This window comes from Monodon monoceros, unplaced genomic scaffold, assembly GCF_005190385.1.
Source record: "Monodon monoceros isolate NGI ecotype Baffin Bay Population unplaced genomic scaffold, NGI_Narwhal_1 Super_Scaffold_4, whole genome shotgun sequence".
NCBI classification, from domain to species: Eukaryota; Metazoa; Chordata; class Mammalia; order Artiodactyla; family Monodontidae; genus Monodon; species Monodon monoceros.
The window spans coordinates 26,809,954-26,829,644 of NW_021703781.1; the positions used below are offsets into that span (position 1 = coordinate 26,809,954).

The 19,691-nt window shown below is 45.7% G+C and overlaps 1 protein-coding gene across 9 annotated transcripts in view; it reads right to left on the reverse strand.

The window, feature by feature from the left end:
* The window catches only part of KCNMA1 (potassium calcium-activated channel subfamily M alpha 1), a 746,198-nt gene that overhangs the window by 210,134 nt on the left and 516,373 nt on the right, over window positions 1–19,691 (reverse strand). For 8 of the 9 annotated variants that reach the window (XM_029200928.1, XM_029200929.1, XM_029200923.1 and 5 more), the window contains exons 8-9: window positions 18,797–18,967; window positions 17,107–17,198 (exon numbers count right to left, since the gene is read on the reverse strand). In XM_029200928.1, coding sequence (XP_029056761.1) covers window positions 17,107–17,198; window positions 18,797–18,967 — 263 coding nt within the window. Of the gene's footprint in view, window positions 1–16,912; window positions 17,005–17,106; window positions 17,199–18,796; window positions 18,968–19,691 lie in introns of all 9 variants that reach the window. The other variant, XM_029200930.1, reaches the window with a different exon arrangement.

Genomic DNA, 19,691 nt, shown 5'->3' on the forward strand with positions numbered 1-19,691 from the left:
TGTCAATGGGCTCCCTCAGAAGAGACGTTTTAATATAATCACTTTGTTCTCAAGCCAGTACCTACTAGGTTAAGGGAGGTCCCTTGGCCACTGATTCAAATTTTATGCCCCCAAACCCGTATGACTAAGTTCCTTCTGAAACACACAGTATGTATGTCAGAATACACGATGTAAGTTGAACAACTGGACTATAAACATTTTCGTCAGGTCGTATCTTAAACTGCTTCTTGTGGCGAACGTGCATTTATGGGACAAAACAGGCTGCAAGCGAGTATGCATGTTCTGAATAAGACTTCTGGTTCTGAACTGGCCAAGTATGTTCAGAAAGTGGTTGAATCTCCCTCCTGATATCTGACCTCTCCACAAATGACAGTGGGGCTTTTTGGGGGCAATTCTAATGCTTTCTGCTTACAAACTTCTGTCATGGAGAACAAGGCCAGCATGAATCCAATGTATGGGCACCTCTGCAGGACAGATATGTGACTGGAACTCTTCCCGAAAGTAAGCCAGATTTCATTCCCTGCTCTGCCACCAAGGATGTGTGTGATCCTGGGCAAGCTACTTATCCCCACTCAATTGAAGAGGGAGCTGAGAGGTTAATACTACCCATCCAGCCGCCTGCACCAGGCATTGCAGAGCTCAAAGTTCTATACCAGCATAAGCCTGGTTATCATTCAGAGCTAGACTCAAATCAATGATAGGTCCAGGGAAATGCCAGAACATTCAACCTTCCTATCCTGTACGCAAAGAACTGAATGAACATCTGCCAGCATTCCCTTTTCCTCCTCTGAGCTCATTCATCTCCAGGACAGATGTGTGGGAAGCAGAGGGGAAGGAGATGAGTCCACCCTCTTACCCTTGAATCAAAGATTCAGCCAGCTGATTTATTCAGCCTTAGAAAGAGACAGGGTTCTCTTAGTTGAAAATGTGCTGGGTACACATAAAATATATTCTAATGCAATCAATATTATCCCTTAAGCCTTTAATTAGCTTTCACTTCTCTTAAGAAGTAGACAAATGTTGGCAGGAGAGGGGAGAAAAAAAGGATTGACTTTTCTCATTTGGTGCTAGCTGTCCAATACCATTCCAGACAATTGAAAATATATATCTTTAAGCTACAGCATGATTTCTGAGGTGGAGAGCAGTCTTTATCAAAAAGGAAGAAAAAAAATCTTCCTTCAACATAATTGCTATTTTTGCTCAGAAAAAGCGAGAGTGATTGAAAGCAGACTGCCTTTTTGCCCAAGAAGAGTTATTAAGTACACTATCATGGCAACCTTGGAGAACCCATATTGTTCCAATCTGTCCTCTATCTGATTTGAAGATTTACGGCTTCCTCCTTTTGTGCCAATAATCATTTCCCTCCATTTTGTTTTCCGTACAGTGGAAGCGATCAAGGAGCCCACATATTGGAAATGTTTGAATGCAGTTAGAAGAGATGGATGGAGAGAAGCTGCCTCTCTAAATTAGCATCTGCATTAGAAGATCTGCTCCCACCAGCCCGTATCTGAGGGATCACTAGGGGCCCTGCAGGAGTGCAAGGGATGGATGGTGAAACGGGAAATGTTATTTTCCAGAAATATTTTCAGGACTTTTGAAAATTCCATGGGCAATAGTTTGAAGAAAGCTGTTATTGCTGGGAGAAGAGAAGCAGAATTTCTCCCATCTTCAGTGATTGAAAATATAATTGAAAATACTCTAAGATTGAGAGCAGGGTGTGCCCTCCTTGGAAGCAGAGTGATGGCTGTTCACGGTGCATGATTTGAGAAATGCCAAAAAGATCTTCATCTAAAATTCTCTCTGTCGGGTTCCTTGACACCTACAAATCTACCATGTGAGATTCATACTTTGATAGCCCTGGGGTAGCTCAGCTCAGACACTAAATAACCAAATAGTCTTGGGCAAGGTACCAATTCTGCATCTTACAACTATAATGTCAGAGTCTCTGAGGGGCTGGAGCTAGTACCTGATTCATGAGGTTATCTTGAGGATTTGTTTAAACAGATAATACATGGAAAGGGCCTAGTAAAGAGTCTGGGCCATTTTAAGAATGATTAAATGGTAGGATTCATGTGATATCTGTAAATCAGGATGTAACAGATATGAAGTGCTCTATGGCTCCTGGAGTCTCTCTCACCTGATCCTCAAACAACCCTGTTGCTACTATCTGTATCTTTTCAAATAACCTCTCTGAACCTCAATTTCCTTAAGTCATGTGCCTGACGTCCCACAGCAGGTAAAGTGACTTGCCCAGCATATGATCCAGGTGTCAGCCTCTAACTCTCACAAAGACAAAGGTGATGAAATGGAGAGAGCAGAGGTTTGGGTATTTCAGCTTCCGCTCCTTCACGACAGACAGGGCTGGGCCAACAAAAGGTCCTCTCGGACACATGGTGGAGGAGACGTCGGAGGGTCCTCCCTGGGCCAGGAGAGAGGCCCTGACTTAAAGCATCACCACTTTGTGGTATCACGGGATTCTAGCTGTGTCTAATCAGCCAGGCCAGTGAGCTCAAGACAGCAAAGGCTGAGTGACAACAAACTCTAGACCAAGTTTTGAACTGAAGCCACCCAATTTGGCAAGACAAAGGGCTGCAAGGGGATATAAATGTCCATTTTAGACATTTTATGCCATGTCCAGCCCAAGGTTCCAGAAGACAACAAAAAGCTAAAAGATTCACTGACAACAGAGAATATTTAGGAAAGTTAGCTATGAAGGGCTCTAACGTTCTTCCCATCTGCGGCTCTGGACTTGAACGTTTTTAGACTACCAGCAATCTTAATGATGGGTGTCTACAGGGCCTGGCCACTCAAGTGTGTGAAGACGGCCAACAAACCTAAATCCTTAACCATTCCTGATGTGATGGTCTTTCTGGTTTTTAAAGTTTTCTCAAGTCCTGTGAACAACACTTTCTTGGGATAAACTAATTTTAATGGCTTGGATTAAAAGATCCAACTCAGATACGTGAGGAACCATCTTAAACACCAAAATAGTAGCTGATGGCATTCTGCGGGAAGGAGTTACTCATCCAGCGTAAGCAAGCATGCCTGGTCTGGGTAAGGGCCAGAATCATGGGATGGATCTGATTAGGAGTGGGTAACACTAGTGTACCATGGAGCAGGCTTGGCATCAAGGGGGCTGAGTGTGACTTAATCAGAATAAGAATAACGCTTGACTATTACAAACTCTATCAGCTTCCCCAGAAAGCTGCCAGCTGCTTATTTCATGGCTACGTCTTCACTAAATACACACTGGTGTGCCCCTCCCATTATTAACCATCTCCACTGCCAGAAGGAAGCCCTGCACATTATCCTCATTCTGTCTACACCTTTCTTGGAGATGGGCCAGGGATGCCAGAATGCCGCAGTTGAGTTGGAACTTCAGTTTCAGAACTCAATTCCACTGGTGTCTTTGAGAATGGATCACTCAGGGGACCTGACTTATAGCAGGAGGCATAAGAGGACAGAGTGGGGTCTCCCAGACAAAGTTTCCCAAGGTTCCAGCAAATGAGGCATCCAGAGATCCACTGAGGTGGAGTGTAGCTCAATGAGAATATCTACACACTTTTAAAAAGACTCCGGTAATGTTTCTTAAAGCCAGTGGCCTTTGAAAAAGTGCCAATGATAGGCTTCCTTCCACGTTCTCACGTTTTTCTTAGTCTCAGGACGGCCCTTGGTGTATGTTTAGTCTAGTACCTGCATTATTTTGATATGGAAACAGAGGTTCAGAGATCAGTGCAAGGTGAATGCCAGAGCATGGGCAGACCTACCCCCTCGGTTTGATGTCTTCTAAACTGAAGCAGCTGGTGCCCCTGAAAGGAGCCTGGGCTAGGAACCAGGAGGCTGGGGCGGGGGGTGGGGGGTGGGGGGTTGTCCTGTGTGACCCGGGGCCAGTCACTAGAAAATGAAGAGACGCAGACTGACGGGGCTGCACCCACAGATGCTGCTGAATCCTCTCTCGGCGTTCCAGTTCTCTGTCCCCACCCTAATCCATGCCATCCCATCTTCTCTAGACATCTGCAATAGCTTCTTAATTCGGTCCCCTGTTTACTCCCCTCCCCCCCACCAAAAAAAAAGAAAGCTGAAGAGTGAGGACTGAGGCAAATTCGACTGCATCACGTCCCACGAGGGCAGGGAGGTCTCAGATCTCTCTTTAGCTGAGCCTCACTCTAGGAAGACAATGTAAAATGCACAGCTCTGGGCTGTTTATTTTTAAAGATACTATATCCATCTTTACTGGAACAAGTATAAAGAACTTAAAAAACCCATAGCTATCCTGTCACAATAAATCATACAGAGTAAACTGAAAATCCTATACAGCTTTCCCTGAATACATTGTGCTCACTTTGTCAAAGAGGTAGATGAAATGTGGCATATATTGATCTAGATGCCTCTGTAAAACTATAATATTTATATCAAATACATATGCTAGAATCTTGTCTGTCCCTCTGCCGAGCCTTCTAATCATGCTTTCCCCGTCCTACCTCTCACTCCCAGCGCCTCCCACTATTGGAAATTGTATCTGATGGGAATGCATTTTAAGAAGGACCTGTCAGCGGAATTCGACAGCATTTTATCACATAGAAAGCAGGGCAGGGGTGACAAAAGACCCCACGACCCAAATCACACAGTGGTCCGTCCTCAAAGTTCACGCTGCCCCTCCTAGGTTGAACTGAAGCCATTCAGGGTCTACATAACTCTCTCTCCAAGACTCTGTCTCTCATGCAAGCTGAGATTCAGGAAGGTTCTGGGCTTTACGTTCTGTCTCACCTGGTAGTGCTTTTTGTGGCTGCTTCATCAGGCAGCTTCCCCCGATTTGGGGCAGGACCTTTAGAGCAACAGTTACCCAGGTTTTCCCTTTAAGGCTCATGACCCCACTGCCCAAAGGAAGAAGGTTAATCCTACTCCTGCCTCCCCACTGCCGCTGGTAGCAAGCGCCCGTCCCAAAGGAACTGCCTTCCGCGTGGGGTGACTGTCGTCAGCAAACAAAAGCTAACTCCAGGCTGTGTGGGCCCCGTGCTTCCATGCCACCCTGAGGCCTAGCTCAGGACCCCCAAAACTTGCTGGGCTTTCAAGAACTGTCTACTGACCAGTGGAATAGTTGGCGAAGTGTGCCTGGCTTGGACACCCTATGTCATAGGAAGTGTAGAAGAAATTTTAGTTAGTTAACTGCAAGCCTGCAGATCATTGGCTGATTCTGCCACCTCCGATCTACCACCGTGTCTCGTTTGTGAGAGGACAGTCCATGTAAAGAGGACAAAAATGAAAACAAAACAATTGTGAGCGTCTATGGAGCTCATGATCCCAAACCCTGGTTTTAACTACTTCCTGTTAAAACAGGTGAAAAAACAAAAGCAAGCCAACAACAACAACGGAAACAAAACCAAGGAGGTTCGGAGATAATTGTCTACCCAGGGCCCACATCTAGTACCTTGCTAATTGCAAAGGAAGAAGATGTCTTTTCCCTCCTAGTGAGGAAGAGGATAAAGTAATCATCTCATCCAGCTGTCAACAGAGCTATGCTGGAGGAGACAGGCTGTTTAGCTGTTGCCCTAAATGGGGGCAGAGCTGAGCAAATAGATCCCAACAGTGCGGCAAAGGCACCTCTGTAAAACAGAGCCCCAAGGTCAGAGGACAGACTACTGATAGCCCCAACAGAGAACACTGGCACGTCCCGACAAGACCAGAGCTTTCTGCATGAAGAGAGTGTATCTCATCCTAGGCAGACAGTCAGGACCTAAACCACACAGAGGGATCTGTATCTGCACCTCCACCATCCCAAGTCACAATTAGACCTCCATAACCACGCCAGGCACGAGGAATGATCACACACCTTTTGTAGCTTGTTGCCTAAAAGGAACCTCAGTCCAAGTCTTAAAAATAAATACTGAGAACCTCAGAGCAGGAGACGTTGGCTGTATTTACCAGTCCAGCATGTACCCTCCTTTCAACAGCACCTCATTTTTTGGGAAAAATTAAAATAGTTTAAATTTTTAAATGATGTCAAAGAGAGTTTAGGGTTTATAAATTAATTAATTTTTGATCTTTCCTCATTGGATTTGGCTATAGGAAGAGACTGCAGTTACCTAAATGTACAGATTCGTAAAATTAGGTGCTAGATATGTTTTGGACACACACACATATATACACACACACAACTTTTTTTTTTTTTTTTGGACAATGTCTTCAAAGTACTTGCAAAGAAAAATGCATTGATCAGGACCACGGTGAGGGCCCAGCGCTCTGGTTGTCTACAATGGCGTCCGTGATAAGATTAAGCAAAAACCTAAACCTTGGCCTGGGGAAAGGATGGGGGAGAGGTGTGAGAAGAGGACATGCAGATAAGCCCTGTTTCTGCTGCTTGTGCACGTAATTAAGAAGCCGCCCCTCATCTGGAGCACGGGCTCTGTCCAACCTAAAGAATAGCACCTCATTTTTAATTTGGGGAACCACCCGTCCCCAATCCGATGTAGTCTTGGGACCTTTAACCATGGTTCCCTGCCCAAACTAGGCCAACCAGAGCTTTTCAATCTTAAATGAAGGGACGCTAAGTTAACGGTGGGAACTGACTGATCCTGATGGTGAAACCCTGTAAGGACTTTCTCTGAATTGCTGCCTGTTGGATCCTAGGGCTGCTTTTCTAGCTAATCTCTGTCCTTTCCGGGATCTTCAGCTTTCCTCTGAATGCCATAAGATACTCTAACCTCCCAAAAAGAAAATTCCTTTTCTGCTGAAGTCAGCAAGAATCAGTTTCTGTTGCCTATACCCAAAGAATCCTAACTGTAGCATTTGTTTACTTTAACTTTAGCTTCTCAATGAATTCTCACAATAACCCAGTATGCAGGTTTTATCACCACTATTTTTTTTTTCTCCTCCTTCCTTCCTTCCTGGAAGAGGACTCACACAGCCTCTTAAGTAAGCAATTCCATAATGGCCCCACTTCTCACAAATTACACCGGTTCTTCCTTGTGTCTCTCCCCAACACCCTCCCTCACTCCTCTGCATTTTATCCATCCACTACTGCAGGGCTTGGTGGCCTTTGGCCATTTTTAAGTAAGCCAATCTTTCTTTGACCAGTTTCTTCCTATCCTAGGTGGTTCTCTGCTCTTACAGAGAAATCCAGGCACTGAACAGCACTTTCCTCTATTCAGATCAAATCAGATTTGCCTGTTTCTACTTGGTAATGATGCTTCTGAACAGAGGCACCAAGTGGAGAGAGTATGGAGGCAAAAGTCAGCTACACCCTTTGGGGATGAAGGTGGAACAGAGGGAGAATGAGTCCAGGCAAAGAAATGGTCCTTAATTTTCCCTTGTAGAGGGGAGGTATTCTAGCTTTGATGTGCAAAGTGAGTCCCACCTCTTTCCTGAACACCCCTGGTAAATAATGCATCATGGCCCTAGAACATATGCTGCTGGGATTGACTCTCCCATAACAACAATCAAGTTGACACATCCTGGCCTCGTTCCCCAGCCACACCCAAGGGCGTTGCCCCAGCTAGCATATGTTGCTAGCCATCCACTTTGAGTAGACCCCAACACATTAAGCCTCCATCTGGGAGCCTCCACACATGAGTACTAGGAGGATTCTACCAGTTCCAGAGCTTGCTAAGGCATAAGATGCCACAGAAGGACTTTGTCAGATATGGAAAGGATTGGAACTCAGGGTGGCAGCAGCAGTTCCCCTACCTCCCAAATCTTTTCACACCCCTCTTTCACTGGGTCCATCGTTAGACCCATAGGTTTTTAGATGCACAAGTCACCCCACTGTTACCTCTGCCCTAACTACTCTAACGGGTACATTTAACAATGTGAATTATCAACTTGCTTTCAGGAGCATTCCCTCTAAAATGCTTGTAGCCTTCATGATTCTTTTATACCTTCATTATTTTATTGAACAAAGTTCCTGCCAAAAGAGCATTTCACGGGGACGATGCTCCTCTGTCATCGAGCTTCTGTTTATTATATGTGCTGCCGAAGCGAGCACCACCCAGCTTCTGTTTATCGGCTACTGGCTCCTTGGATGGCTCTGATTGGTCAAGTCTCAGATAAGCTCCAAGAGAGCAAGAATCACATTTTCTTGTTCATCCTTTGAACCACAGCACCTAGCAGAGCGCCTGGACCATAACAGGGCTCAAATAATTGTTAGTTGAGCAAATACGTTGGGATAGGAGCTTTCCTAGATCTGTTCTATATACTAGCTGGCATTTGCCTTTGAGGTCAGTGGCTAAGGCCATAAAACCTCTCACAAGATGGGCACGCATCTATCTCTGAACATGTGTCCTTACTGAGAAGGTATAGTGGGGGAGATAAGATTGTTTTTACTGACAAGTGGTACCCACATTTGGAGCAGCCCCTGTGGTTTTGGGGGTGGAAGCAGGTCATTGTTTCCCAATACCAGTAACAGACGTGGAGGTACAGAATCAAGTTTCCATGGGTTTCACGTTGCATGAGCCTCTAAAGGTTTTTTTTAATAAAAAGAGCCACCGGACTTGGCCAGTTAGAAAGTTTCCTGGTTTATTTTCAGTGTATCATGGCAGCATCAGTGGGATGAACACCAGATCTACTGGGAACCACTGTGCACGACTCTGGAAAGACTTCTATGAGAATGGATGACACAGCCGGAAGACAGAAACCACGGGGCAACAACACAACTTGCCTGGTTGTGTTTGTTCTTTACATTCAGAATCTACCCAGGAAGCATTCACCCAATCAAATGTGAGGTTAAGCAGAAAGAATCTTCAGGGATTATAATTAGAAAAGTCACATTCAGAGTTCTTTTTCTTTAACGAAGAAAGAATATTTGAGAATGAAAGTCTAAGTCTGAATATGACTTTATTTTTTAAGGTACACAGTTCATCTCCCACCTACCTTTCTATTCTTGTTTTCAGAATAGCTGGAACATTTTGATGAGCGTGTGGAAGGGAAGAGAGACAGCAGAAAAGTGTGGAGGGGGTGGGGGGGGGGGAGGGAGACAGCCTTCATTCCATTAGTATTATCAGGAGATTGATTTAATATGCACCCAAGTCTCTCCAAATAGAGCTTCAAGTTTAAAAAGGACTGAAGATCCAAAGCAGAGGCAAAGAGAGAAGTGCCCACATCCACAGCCACCAAGACCCCTCGCATTGGAAAGGGATACCTGGCACTTTACATTACACAATACAGCACCTAACGACACTTGCTTCTGGTATCTGCCCCTTGGTACTGAATTCCAGAAGTAGTCGAGGGGTCATTTTTCCAAAGTATTAGGGCAATCTCACTTTTTTTTCTTCCCCCAAAAGTTTAATGCTAATCAAACCAGAATGCCTAATCACTCCAAGATGGCCTGTCAACTTGAATTATCTGTTTGTCTTCCTATTTACTCTGTCTGTCTGTCTACAGTTCTTCATATCTCTGTGAAGATCAGTTATTGGGGCCTGTGTTTCCTTCTGACTAGAATGGCTACCAGATGATCCTTCCTGGTGATATGTTGATGATTTGCTAATTTATGGCTTTTAAAATCTAGGAATCTGAAAACCTTGCTGAGAGCTCAGGCTGGGAATCACGTGGACCCCGCGAGGAGAGGGCTGAATGGCTTACTTGTCAAGGGATCGAAGTTTGTATAAAATGCAAAGCTTCAGTGACATTTCAACCAGAGGGATGTCTGTGATGCAGAAATCATAAATGGCATCTTATAGGGACCATGCCTTCCCAGGAGCAGCACAGGCCGCGGTGGAGGGGGAGGGAGTGTGGCCCGAGCTACACGTGTGTGGGAAAGGAAAGGACATGGGGCTCGGCCCATGAATTAACCCCACGTCCTCTTCCCAAGCACTGGGGTCAGGCCTTCTCAGAAAGAGTAGAGAAAGAAGTGTTATTGTAGGGAGACTGTGACCTCTGGGAACCAAGTGGGGAGGTTTACACAAGCTCTGAGTTTGAACTCCCCGACCACTTTGGTGGCCAAATAATGTAACATATAGCTCAAGACAGATGTGGTGTACTTGGAGATCTTTATGGGTGTGTAGAAATACATTTATCCCCAGTGTCTGGCGTGTTGCAAGCACTCAATAAACACACGTGGACTAGATGAAGATGAAGCAAGACTCACGTTAGTTCTCTTTGGGGGCAGGAAATGGACTACGGGGGTAGATTAAAGGAGTCTTTGTAAAGAAATAATCCCTGTTCTGGTGCAGCAGACTGTTTAAGCTTCCAATTCTTTTTTTAAACAGTGGTCTAGAACCAGGTGGGCAAAACCTGAGTGGTGGAGAAAATGGAATTTCCTGTTGATACAAGACAGCCAGGCAGGAGGGAAGAGAATGTGGTCTCGAAAAAGAACAAAGGATGCGGAGGGAGATGAAGGGCTTATTTCACATCAGAGGAAAGACACAAAATTAAATGACCTGATAATCAGGAAGCAGGGAAGGGAAGCAGGATGTCCTCTCCTGGTAAGTCAGCGGATAACACTACTGCAGGCAAACTAGGCCTGAGAGAGAAATGATATTTTAAGACATAGTTTCTTGGAGGCAGAACTAAAGACCGATGGTTTCAGGAGGGGTTCCCGTAATACGAATTTTAAAACCTAGGGTGTTAGCTCCCCTTCGCCTAGGCGGCAACAGAAGCTGGGGTAGGTGGCTGTTGAACAGGTTGTAACAGCCCTTCCTCTGAGGTGTCACCCCTCTGGACCACTTTACCCCTGTAAATAATCCGTTTTGCTCTATAACAGCATCTTAGGTCTTTTTCGTTTGGGCCACATGTATTAAAATCTGTACTTGGCATTTTCTTTAGTCCTACCCTTGCCATTGTCTGTCAGTGCCACTGCCATTGCTCCCCAGAGACTGTAACCTCCACGTGACAGGTGCCGTGCGTAGCTTGCTCACCACTGAATCTCTGGCACCCAACACCACCCAGCAACCTGCCCGACACGTGGTACTGGCTGAATGTCTGCAGCCACAACGAGTGAACCAGCGAAGGTGATAACAGGAGTGGAGAATGCGGCAGGTAACTGTGCTCTCTGTTCTTTCTTGAAATTTTGTTCTGAATTATTGAATGCTTTGTAAGACATGAGCACTGACATTGAGGCACATGATAAAGCACTCTGGTTCATTTTTAAATGGAAAAGCATGATGAAGTCTGCCCACCTCTACAGCTTTAAGGCTGCGTCGTACAACCCTGAGGCCACACCTGAGGTTGAAGATTGACCGCCCAAACTCCCTCCTGAAGGACTCAGCCTCCTGAGGGTTAAAAGCTGAGGTTCCCACTCAAAGCTATGAAATAAAGCCAGGGAGTGTATGTAGCTCGCCCAAGACTTTCCAGGAGGGACATCTGCTACTCTAGTTCTCACTGACCATTAAGAAACCACCATCAAAGAAATGCCCTGAGCTGTGCAGACCAACTGGGGAAGTGAAGGACCCAGGTGGATACGTCTGCCTGGGCAGAGAATGCTCTTCTCCAGATGATAAGCAGGTAGGCTCTGCCCAGGAGGGAGCCCAAGCCTGGTAGATCACTACAATCCACCATGGCTGGTCCCCTAGGAAATGACCTCCCCAGGAAGGGGAGGAACTTGTTGAAACCCACAAATAAGGCACAAATTTCATTTTGGTCAATGATCTGTCTGTCCATCCTGGAGAGCCCCTCATTGTTAGACATGTTCAAGAGGTAAATACACTTCCAGTCTAATCAAATGAGAAAAATCAGGAAGAAATGGTTTGGCCCGTCTCCACATTTTTGTCCTTGACGCTGAGGCCAGGCTCCTTAGAGGCACTAGGTAAGCAGAAGGGGGAGAGAGGCCCAAAGTGATGCTCGTGGTGCCTTTCTCTTCCTGGTCATTGTGTGTGCAATGTTCTGGCCCTACTGTGGGTAGAGGTGGAGGAAAGGATACAATGATAGGATCATGGAGTTTAGAGCAGAGAGGGGTCTCAAGAGATGATTTAGAGAAGCAGCATGGCCCAGTGGAGCAGACTGCCCCTGGGTTCAAATCCCAGATCAACCCTTTACTAGCTGTGCGACGTCAGGCAAGTCACTGCAAATGGAGATGAGAGTAATACCTTCCTCACATGGTTGCCACGAGGATGGGGAAGGATGCAAGCGTTTGTAGATATAATTTGTAGTAATTATTACTGTCATAGAAGGCAGTCCCAGGGCTTGGGGTATATAGATTCATGTTCTCATTTCCAGAAGTATGTGGCAGCCCTCGGTCTATATAAGGAGGAGGTCTAAGAGAAGCCACGGCATTTACATTGCACTGTTTTGCTCTAAAACAATCTTAGGTCGTTTTTGTCTTTGCCACACAGCTTTCAAGACAGCTTTCTTGAACTGGAGCTAGAGCCAGGTTAGTCTGTGACAACTATTCCCCTACCAGAAGAGGGGGGCAGACTCCTCATGCCGCTGGGGGATCTTCCTCCTAGTAAGTTACATGCAGCTTCCCATCCCCCTTTCCCTACTCCTTGTTCTCAACTGTCCATCTCTCTCTCTGTGTCCTCCTAGCATTTGGCTACCAGGAATCAGTAGCATAATCCAAACCCACCCATCCTCCCCTCTCCCAAACACCTGGCCTGGGACTCCCTCAGTTTCGGGCCCCAGGAGCCCGTCATGGGAAGTACAATGTCTGGATGGCTCCCCAGCCCAGCTGCCTCTGACGAGGGGATTAGGGCAGATGGATTCCTCTCTCTGGCCGATTATTTTCTATGGCCCTTGGCCACGTGACCTAGGACCACGATCTTGTCAGTTCTCATACACGAACTAGGAGTGCACTGAGTCACAAGCAGAGAAGAAACCTCTGGGGGAAACAGCAGGGGCTGTGGGAAGAAGAAGAGGGAGCTGGGACCCCAAAGGCCATGGGAGCCTCACCCCTCCACTCCCCCACCTCTGAGCAGCTTGGAGCTTACAGGAAGGGAAGGAGGCGGAGGCAGTGGCCTCGAGAGGCAGGCTGGGCTTCAGGAGAGCTACTCTTCTGAGTAAGATCTGCGGTCTCAGCCCAAGAGACTCACTGTCCCCAAGACCTCCGACTCAGAGAGACTGCCTGCCTTGACACTGATTGGACCTTTGGTTATCAACACCCAAGTCCCTATCTCATGAGCCCCCCTACCACATAATGGATAAGCTAAAGAAGGACTCACACGCATCTCCCCACATCTACTGTTGGCTCTAGGTGTCTTGTGGGAGGTCGGGTGAGGAATGTTGATGAGAACATTGGCGTGAGCCTCTGTGGGCCCTGGATGCCGTGTCGCTGGTGAGGATGCTCTGGGGATGCTACGTGAAGTGTTTACGTTATGTCAAACACACAGATTAGAACTGAAAATGAGGTGCCAACGAAATCTTCATATTCTCCAATATCCTGAAATTGGGTGTAGCGTGAACAAAACCCCGAGGTTCTCTACCTAAATTTTTCTTTACTTTAAATAATCTTTGAATTTCCAAGTCGTGTGTCTCCTCAGCTTTGGGTTACACGTTACCTTGAGTTCTCTGACAAGTTAATGCGTTGTTAGAGAGGTTATTTCTGAGCAAAATGTGCACACGTAAACAAATCCCTTAACTATGTATATGTTTTAATTACTTTCTGGGCCTCCATCTGATGAAATCTCAGGGAGAAAAGATACACGTACGTGTGTCCATGGGTATAGCACATATATTTATGCACACACAAAAACACGGGGCGAAGTGCGCTATTTTAAGAGTCTGAACTCTATCTTTCAAAAAAGTTTAGCTGCTTTCCTTTTGCAAATGCATTTAATTTTATCTGGAAACTTTTTGACATTAGAAATAGAACAACTGTAGTTTCTCATTACGTTTGCTGCCAGAATCCATGCTTGGTTGCTCAACTAAAGACCTTATATTGCTAATTACTACCACATGCCCGTATCCCAAGCGAAAGAAAACTTATTGATTCTGACAGCCCATTCTCTCAACACTGAATTCCAAATGAAAACTCAAATTTTGGCCAAACATAACATTTCATCAATCTTGTTCTACTGACTGGAAAAACAACATCAAACAAAGGGTGCTAATGGCCCTTTATTACCGTTCCTTTCCCAGGCTTATATTTTCTGATGAAAGATCTAAGTGACCAAAGGGCTTCTTTAAACTACTTAGTAATTAGCTTTTGAACCAGGAAACAATGCGTAAAGTAAAGTGAACAGTCCCGGTGCTGATGACAGAATGTACGTTCTGTCCGCAGGGTCGGAGGACCTCGGAGACCCAGAGTGAACATTAAAAGCGAAGTGTGCATTTTCATAAAGGGAGAAGAAAAAAGAGAGAGAGAGAGAGAACCAGGCTAAAACCGGTGATAAAAGATGCTGATGGAGTCAGAACAAAAGCTGCTGGAAGTCTGTGATCTCTAGCCGTCAGCACGCGGGGGGTTTGAGTGGAGCTGCCAAGGCCAAGGGACAACCGGATGGGACTGGAGCGGGTGAGCGGCCGTGGGTCTCAGGGCCTCCTCTGGGTCACCCGTCAACAAAAGGCACCAGCCAGCAGGCCCACCCACACTGGACTATGGCAGCTATTTTGGAGAAAAAACAAAATGTACGTGGAGTGAGAGTCAGGAAATATTTTCAACGTTCACGTCAAGGCAATTGATTTTATTGACTTCTTCAGGGGCAGTGAGTGAGAGGGGAAGGCTGGCTGAGACAGTGGGGTGGGGAGGCCATAAAGGCAACCTGAGCCCTCGGAATGCCTTCTGCTTTATGGAGACCTGTCCGCACCTTCGAGGCAAAACGAACCGAGAAGCCGTTTTCCTCTTGGCACAGAAAAAATGAACAATGGAAATCTCTGGACTTATTTGGCCTTTTGGATCCAACCAATGGCCCAGAAATCGGAACAGCTTGGTTCTCATCTCATCCAGGGCTGTTATAATAATAGGAGGAGGAGGGCCCCATCAGAGGGAAGGTGGGGAAACTTGCTGCCTCCACAGAAAAGACGCCCACTGGCCTCCTCTTGCCCACTGGCCTCCGTGCCTTTGAAAGGAAACGGGTGTCCTGTGGGTAGTTCCAGAAAATGAGTCCTTTTTTCCATCTCCTCATTTTCTGAATGGAGGACTGGACACCTGAGCTCGGGATGCAGTGAGATCACTGATGGGAGAGGAGGTTGTTGGCTCCTTCCAATCTGACCGATGGATGGAAATGCGATGCTACTGCTTTTATTTTTCTCTTAAAAAACAAAATAGGCTATTCAAGAGTTCATTTTAAAATGTATGAAATTTAAAAAACAAAAACAAAATCCTAGTTCTGTGATAGGAACTTCTGTGACTGGGAAGGAGAATGATAATTAAAATATCCTGCATCTTTTTCAAATTCTTTTCCCAATTAAGTTGTTACAGAATATTGAGCAGGGTTCCCTGTGCTATACGGTAGGTCCTTGTTGGTTATCCATTTTAAATACAGCAGTGTGTACATGTCAATCCCAAATGCCCTAACTATCTCTCCTCCCACCGCACCCTTCCCCTCTGTTAACCATAAGTTCGTTCTCTAAGTCTGTGAGTCTGTTTCTGTTTTGTAAATAAGTTGAAAAAGAATAGATACATGTATATGTATAACTGAATCACTTTGCTGTACACTGGAAACTAACACAATATTGCTTATCAACTGTACCCCAATATGAATAAAAAGTTAAAAAAAAAAATCCTGCATCTTGATCTGGGATGTAGTTCCTGGGTTTGTACATAGGTACAAATTCTTGAGCTGTACATTAAAGATGTGTATATCTTACTGCATGGAAGTTAAAATGAAAGCAAAAAGTGAAAAGCAAACAAAGCTGAGTGCCCAAGAAAAAGCTTTAAAAAGAAAACAGTACAGGGACTTCCCTGGTGGCGCAGTGGTTAAGAATCTGCCTGCCAATGCAGGGGACACGGGTTCGAGCCCTGGTCCGGGAAGATCTCACATGCCGTGGAGCAACTAAGCCTGTGCACCCCAACTACTGAGCCTGCGCTCTAGAGCCTGAGAGCCACAACTACTGAGCCCACACGCCACAACTACTGAAGCCCACCTGCCTAGAGCCCGTGCTCTCAAAACAAAGGAAGCCACCACAATGAGAAGCCCGCGCACCGCAAAGAAGAGTAGCTCCCGCTCGCCACAACTAGAGAAAGCCCACGCACAGCAACGAAGACCCAACGCAGCTAAAAATAAATAAATAAATATATTAAAAAAAGAAAGAAAGAAAAATCAAAGAAAACAGTACAGAATGGTTGCTTCTGCCCTGCCTGCCTCCAACCTTCTCCTCTCCAGACAGGAGGACAGAGCAGTCAAGGCCCTGCCATCTACTTAGGAGTAAAACTTCCGGTTGACAACGGACCCACACATTGACACTGATATTGACAAAATGATGCGAGCACAAAATGAAACAGTCCCCAATAAGAAAGCATTCACGAATGGGAAGCCAAACAAAAGATGCATCAGGAAGAGCGTGCCGTGCCCTGACGTACCATAAATATAGTATTTCCTGCCAAGAAGGAATTTCAACTGAGTAATCATTCCCTTTGAGGACTGGTTCCCCGGTGGCCACAGGGCCAAGGTGACCTCGATCTTGCCCTCCTTAAGACTTCCCTGTGAGAGTAGGAGCCCGTGTTACGGCTGCACAAAAACCCCACAGGATGGCATCAGTTTCATCTGAGGGACCGGAATGTAATCCCTCACCTAACGAATATAAAGAATGAGGGAGCTGGGCTTACGTGTTAGGGATGAGAACAGAAAATACGGCCCCAGTTACACATGGACCCCTTCCAGGATACATCTGTCGTGTCTCTTGGAAAGATGTGGGGGGGAAGAGAGTTGTGAATGGGAACAAGCCTCAGGAGTTGGTCCACGTGTGACAACTTCGTGGGGGTAATTCTGACATCACACCCCACACAGGATGTGGCCCTTCGGGGGGGTGGGGAGGGGCAGGATTCAGGTGCCTCCGCCACAGGGGCTCTGAAAGTCACTCAACCACATCTTTTTTAATGCAACTGACTTACTTTCTGCCTCCATGTTTGTTAAAAGTCCCGCCGAATTTATTCCGATTCAGGATGAGAGCAGCAATTTCGGGCACGTAGCGGGCAAACATTGCCTACATGCATGAAACAAAGAAACGAGAGCCAAAAAAAAAAAAAATGGCATGCAGAGAGGATTCTACTGCAGTGGAAGCAACAAAACCTCTTGGCATACTTACTTTCTTCCACTAACCGCACTATAGGAGCCCCCGTATTTCTTGCGGTTTCCTATTAACTCTATGATTTCAGGGACGTAGCTGGCAAACATGGCCTGAGGAAAAGATAGGAGACAGAAAAGAGACTAAAAAGACAGGCCAAAGAAAGGGGGTGACCTTTTCAGAAGTGGGGGGTATTAAGATCTGAAAACACAAAAGGGCTAGAACTGCAAAGGTACCTATTAATATGTTAGGTTGTAAAAAAATAAATAAATAAAAGCACAAAAAGGGCAAGCTCCTGAAAATACACAGGACAAAACAAACATTAGCCAACCTAGACAACTAAAAAAAAAAAAAAAAAAAAAATCAGTCAAGAAAAATGTAAAGGAGACAGGAATAAATAAATTGATATCTAGTTCTCCTTCCTGAATAGAAATAAGGGAATGCACGCATGCCAGAAAAATCACACACACACACACACACACACACACACACACACACACACATTATTTCAAGAGAAGCCCTTTCTTTCTAATTATAGTTCACATGAGAATCTATGCCTTTATGAACGATTAAAGACAATAAACACCAAAAGAAGATTTAAAAATATATAAACTTTTCCACTAAAAAAAAAAAATCACTAAAACGCACAAAACGTAAATTTAAGAAATCACATAGGAAAGGATAGCAAGGAGAAACACAAATCTGCCATGTTTTGTCCAACAAACATTGTGCCTGTGGCTGGATAAAGGGGCCTCATCTGCAGGGACCTCACGGGTGCTGTGAGGACACTGTGCTAAGGTACACACCACACGTACATTTATATACATTTTTCAAATGTATATGCCATATGCATACACAACAGAGATGTGGATGCATTAAATAAATGCGTGTGCGGTGTGCATATGTGAAAGCTGTGAGTGAATTTAGGGTTTTAATCACTTACCTCACACACAGCAAAAACCTAAACGTCAAATGAGCTACTTTGAAAGACAAAATGCAGCCACCACCGATGAGTTGCCAGAAACCCCTCTTGAAGAGCACAATACATCATAAACCACCGTGATGATCTGCATAGAGCAGAAGAGCAAATAGTGCAACTTTCTGACTTAAAGAGGGGGAGGGAAAATACCGTGTGAGGGAGTTGGTTGGCTGTTTACAAAACCATACTCTGCTCACGTAATGATGTCCATCCAGAGGAGACCAGCGGGCTCTCCTTCCTCCGGGGTGGGGACACTCCTCTTTAGAGCAAGGCCCCAGCCACAGTGTTTGTTGGAAGTTCAGGGAGGGGGAAGGGGGCAGGGAGCTCTTGAAACCGCAAACTGTCTACAGAGTATCAACAGGATCTACCCCCGTCAGGTGACAGCAGTGTCCTTGCAGAATATCAGAGGCTGAATTACATTACAAAGGCACAGACACTCTCACTTGATCAGTGAGCATCGCTTTCTTAAGACAATTAGGTTTGCTCCGGGCTAAATGGCTGTCCCTCACAAGGACACCATGCCTGGGTCTCAGGGTAACAAATCCAATATACCAAAGAAATATGCAGAAAAGTCACCATGGTGTTTGGATTGACTTTAACCGGATTGTAACGCTAAGGCAGTCGCTTGCCTCCAGTGCAGAAACACAGTCTCAAATACACAGCTTTCAGAAAATGGATAATAGAAAAATATTAATGACCACAAAAATCAACATTGTAAGAAAGAGTTTTTACCAGTCCCCCGAGGATGAAGAAGACCATGAAGAGACGCCCGAGCGTGGTTTTTGCATAAACGTCCCCGTAACCAACAGTGGACATGGTCACCATGAGCAAATAGACACATTCCCAGTAGGTAAGAGCCTGGTTGTTTTGGAAATTTTCCCATGGATCCCCTGAATTCTCCACCTAGAGGAAGGAAGAACATTACAGGCGTAATAAACCAGAAACACAGAAGCTCCCGCATCTAGGTTGTTTCTGGATGAACGGCATCCTCGGCCCGGGGAGTTTGCTGGCCTGAACTGAGCTCTGTAAGTAACGCTTACAACCTCTGAGCAGGTAGTGGAGAAGGTGGAGTGAAAGCCACACTGACACGCCTGCCCAGCTGATTGGGGCAGAGAGGGGAAGGAACTGAGGAACATATCCAGAGTCCATTTTCCTCTCATTGTTATAAAGATCTGAGGCCAGCTGAATTTTAGGGCATTGCCTCTAGCCATGTGAGGCTAGAGGCAATGCACTAAAGGGCCAAAGAGGCCCTTCTCTTGAGTTCCTGCTCAGTCCCAAAGAAATTCTGGACCTTCCCACAGGGGACCTCCTCCTTTCATTGTTTTGACCAAGTAGCTGCCCGAGGGACCTTGCTCCTTCAGATCATACGAGCAAACCCCAAAGAGCATCCCTTGCAGTCTGACTAGGCTTTCCTTGCTTTGCAGAAGACCAGTGATGGCTCTGCCCTGTAAACTGCAGAAAACTCCCTTGGAAGCACAAAAAGCGAGTTCATGAGAACTATCTCCATTTGCACACCCTGTAGACCTAGGGCCAGCAAGCTTAGTCTGTAAAGGGCCAGATGGTCAACATTTTTGGCTTTGTGGACCACAGGGTTCCCTGCTCTCTGTAGGGACAACTCAACTCTGCA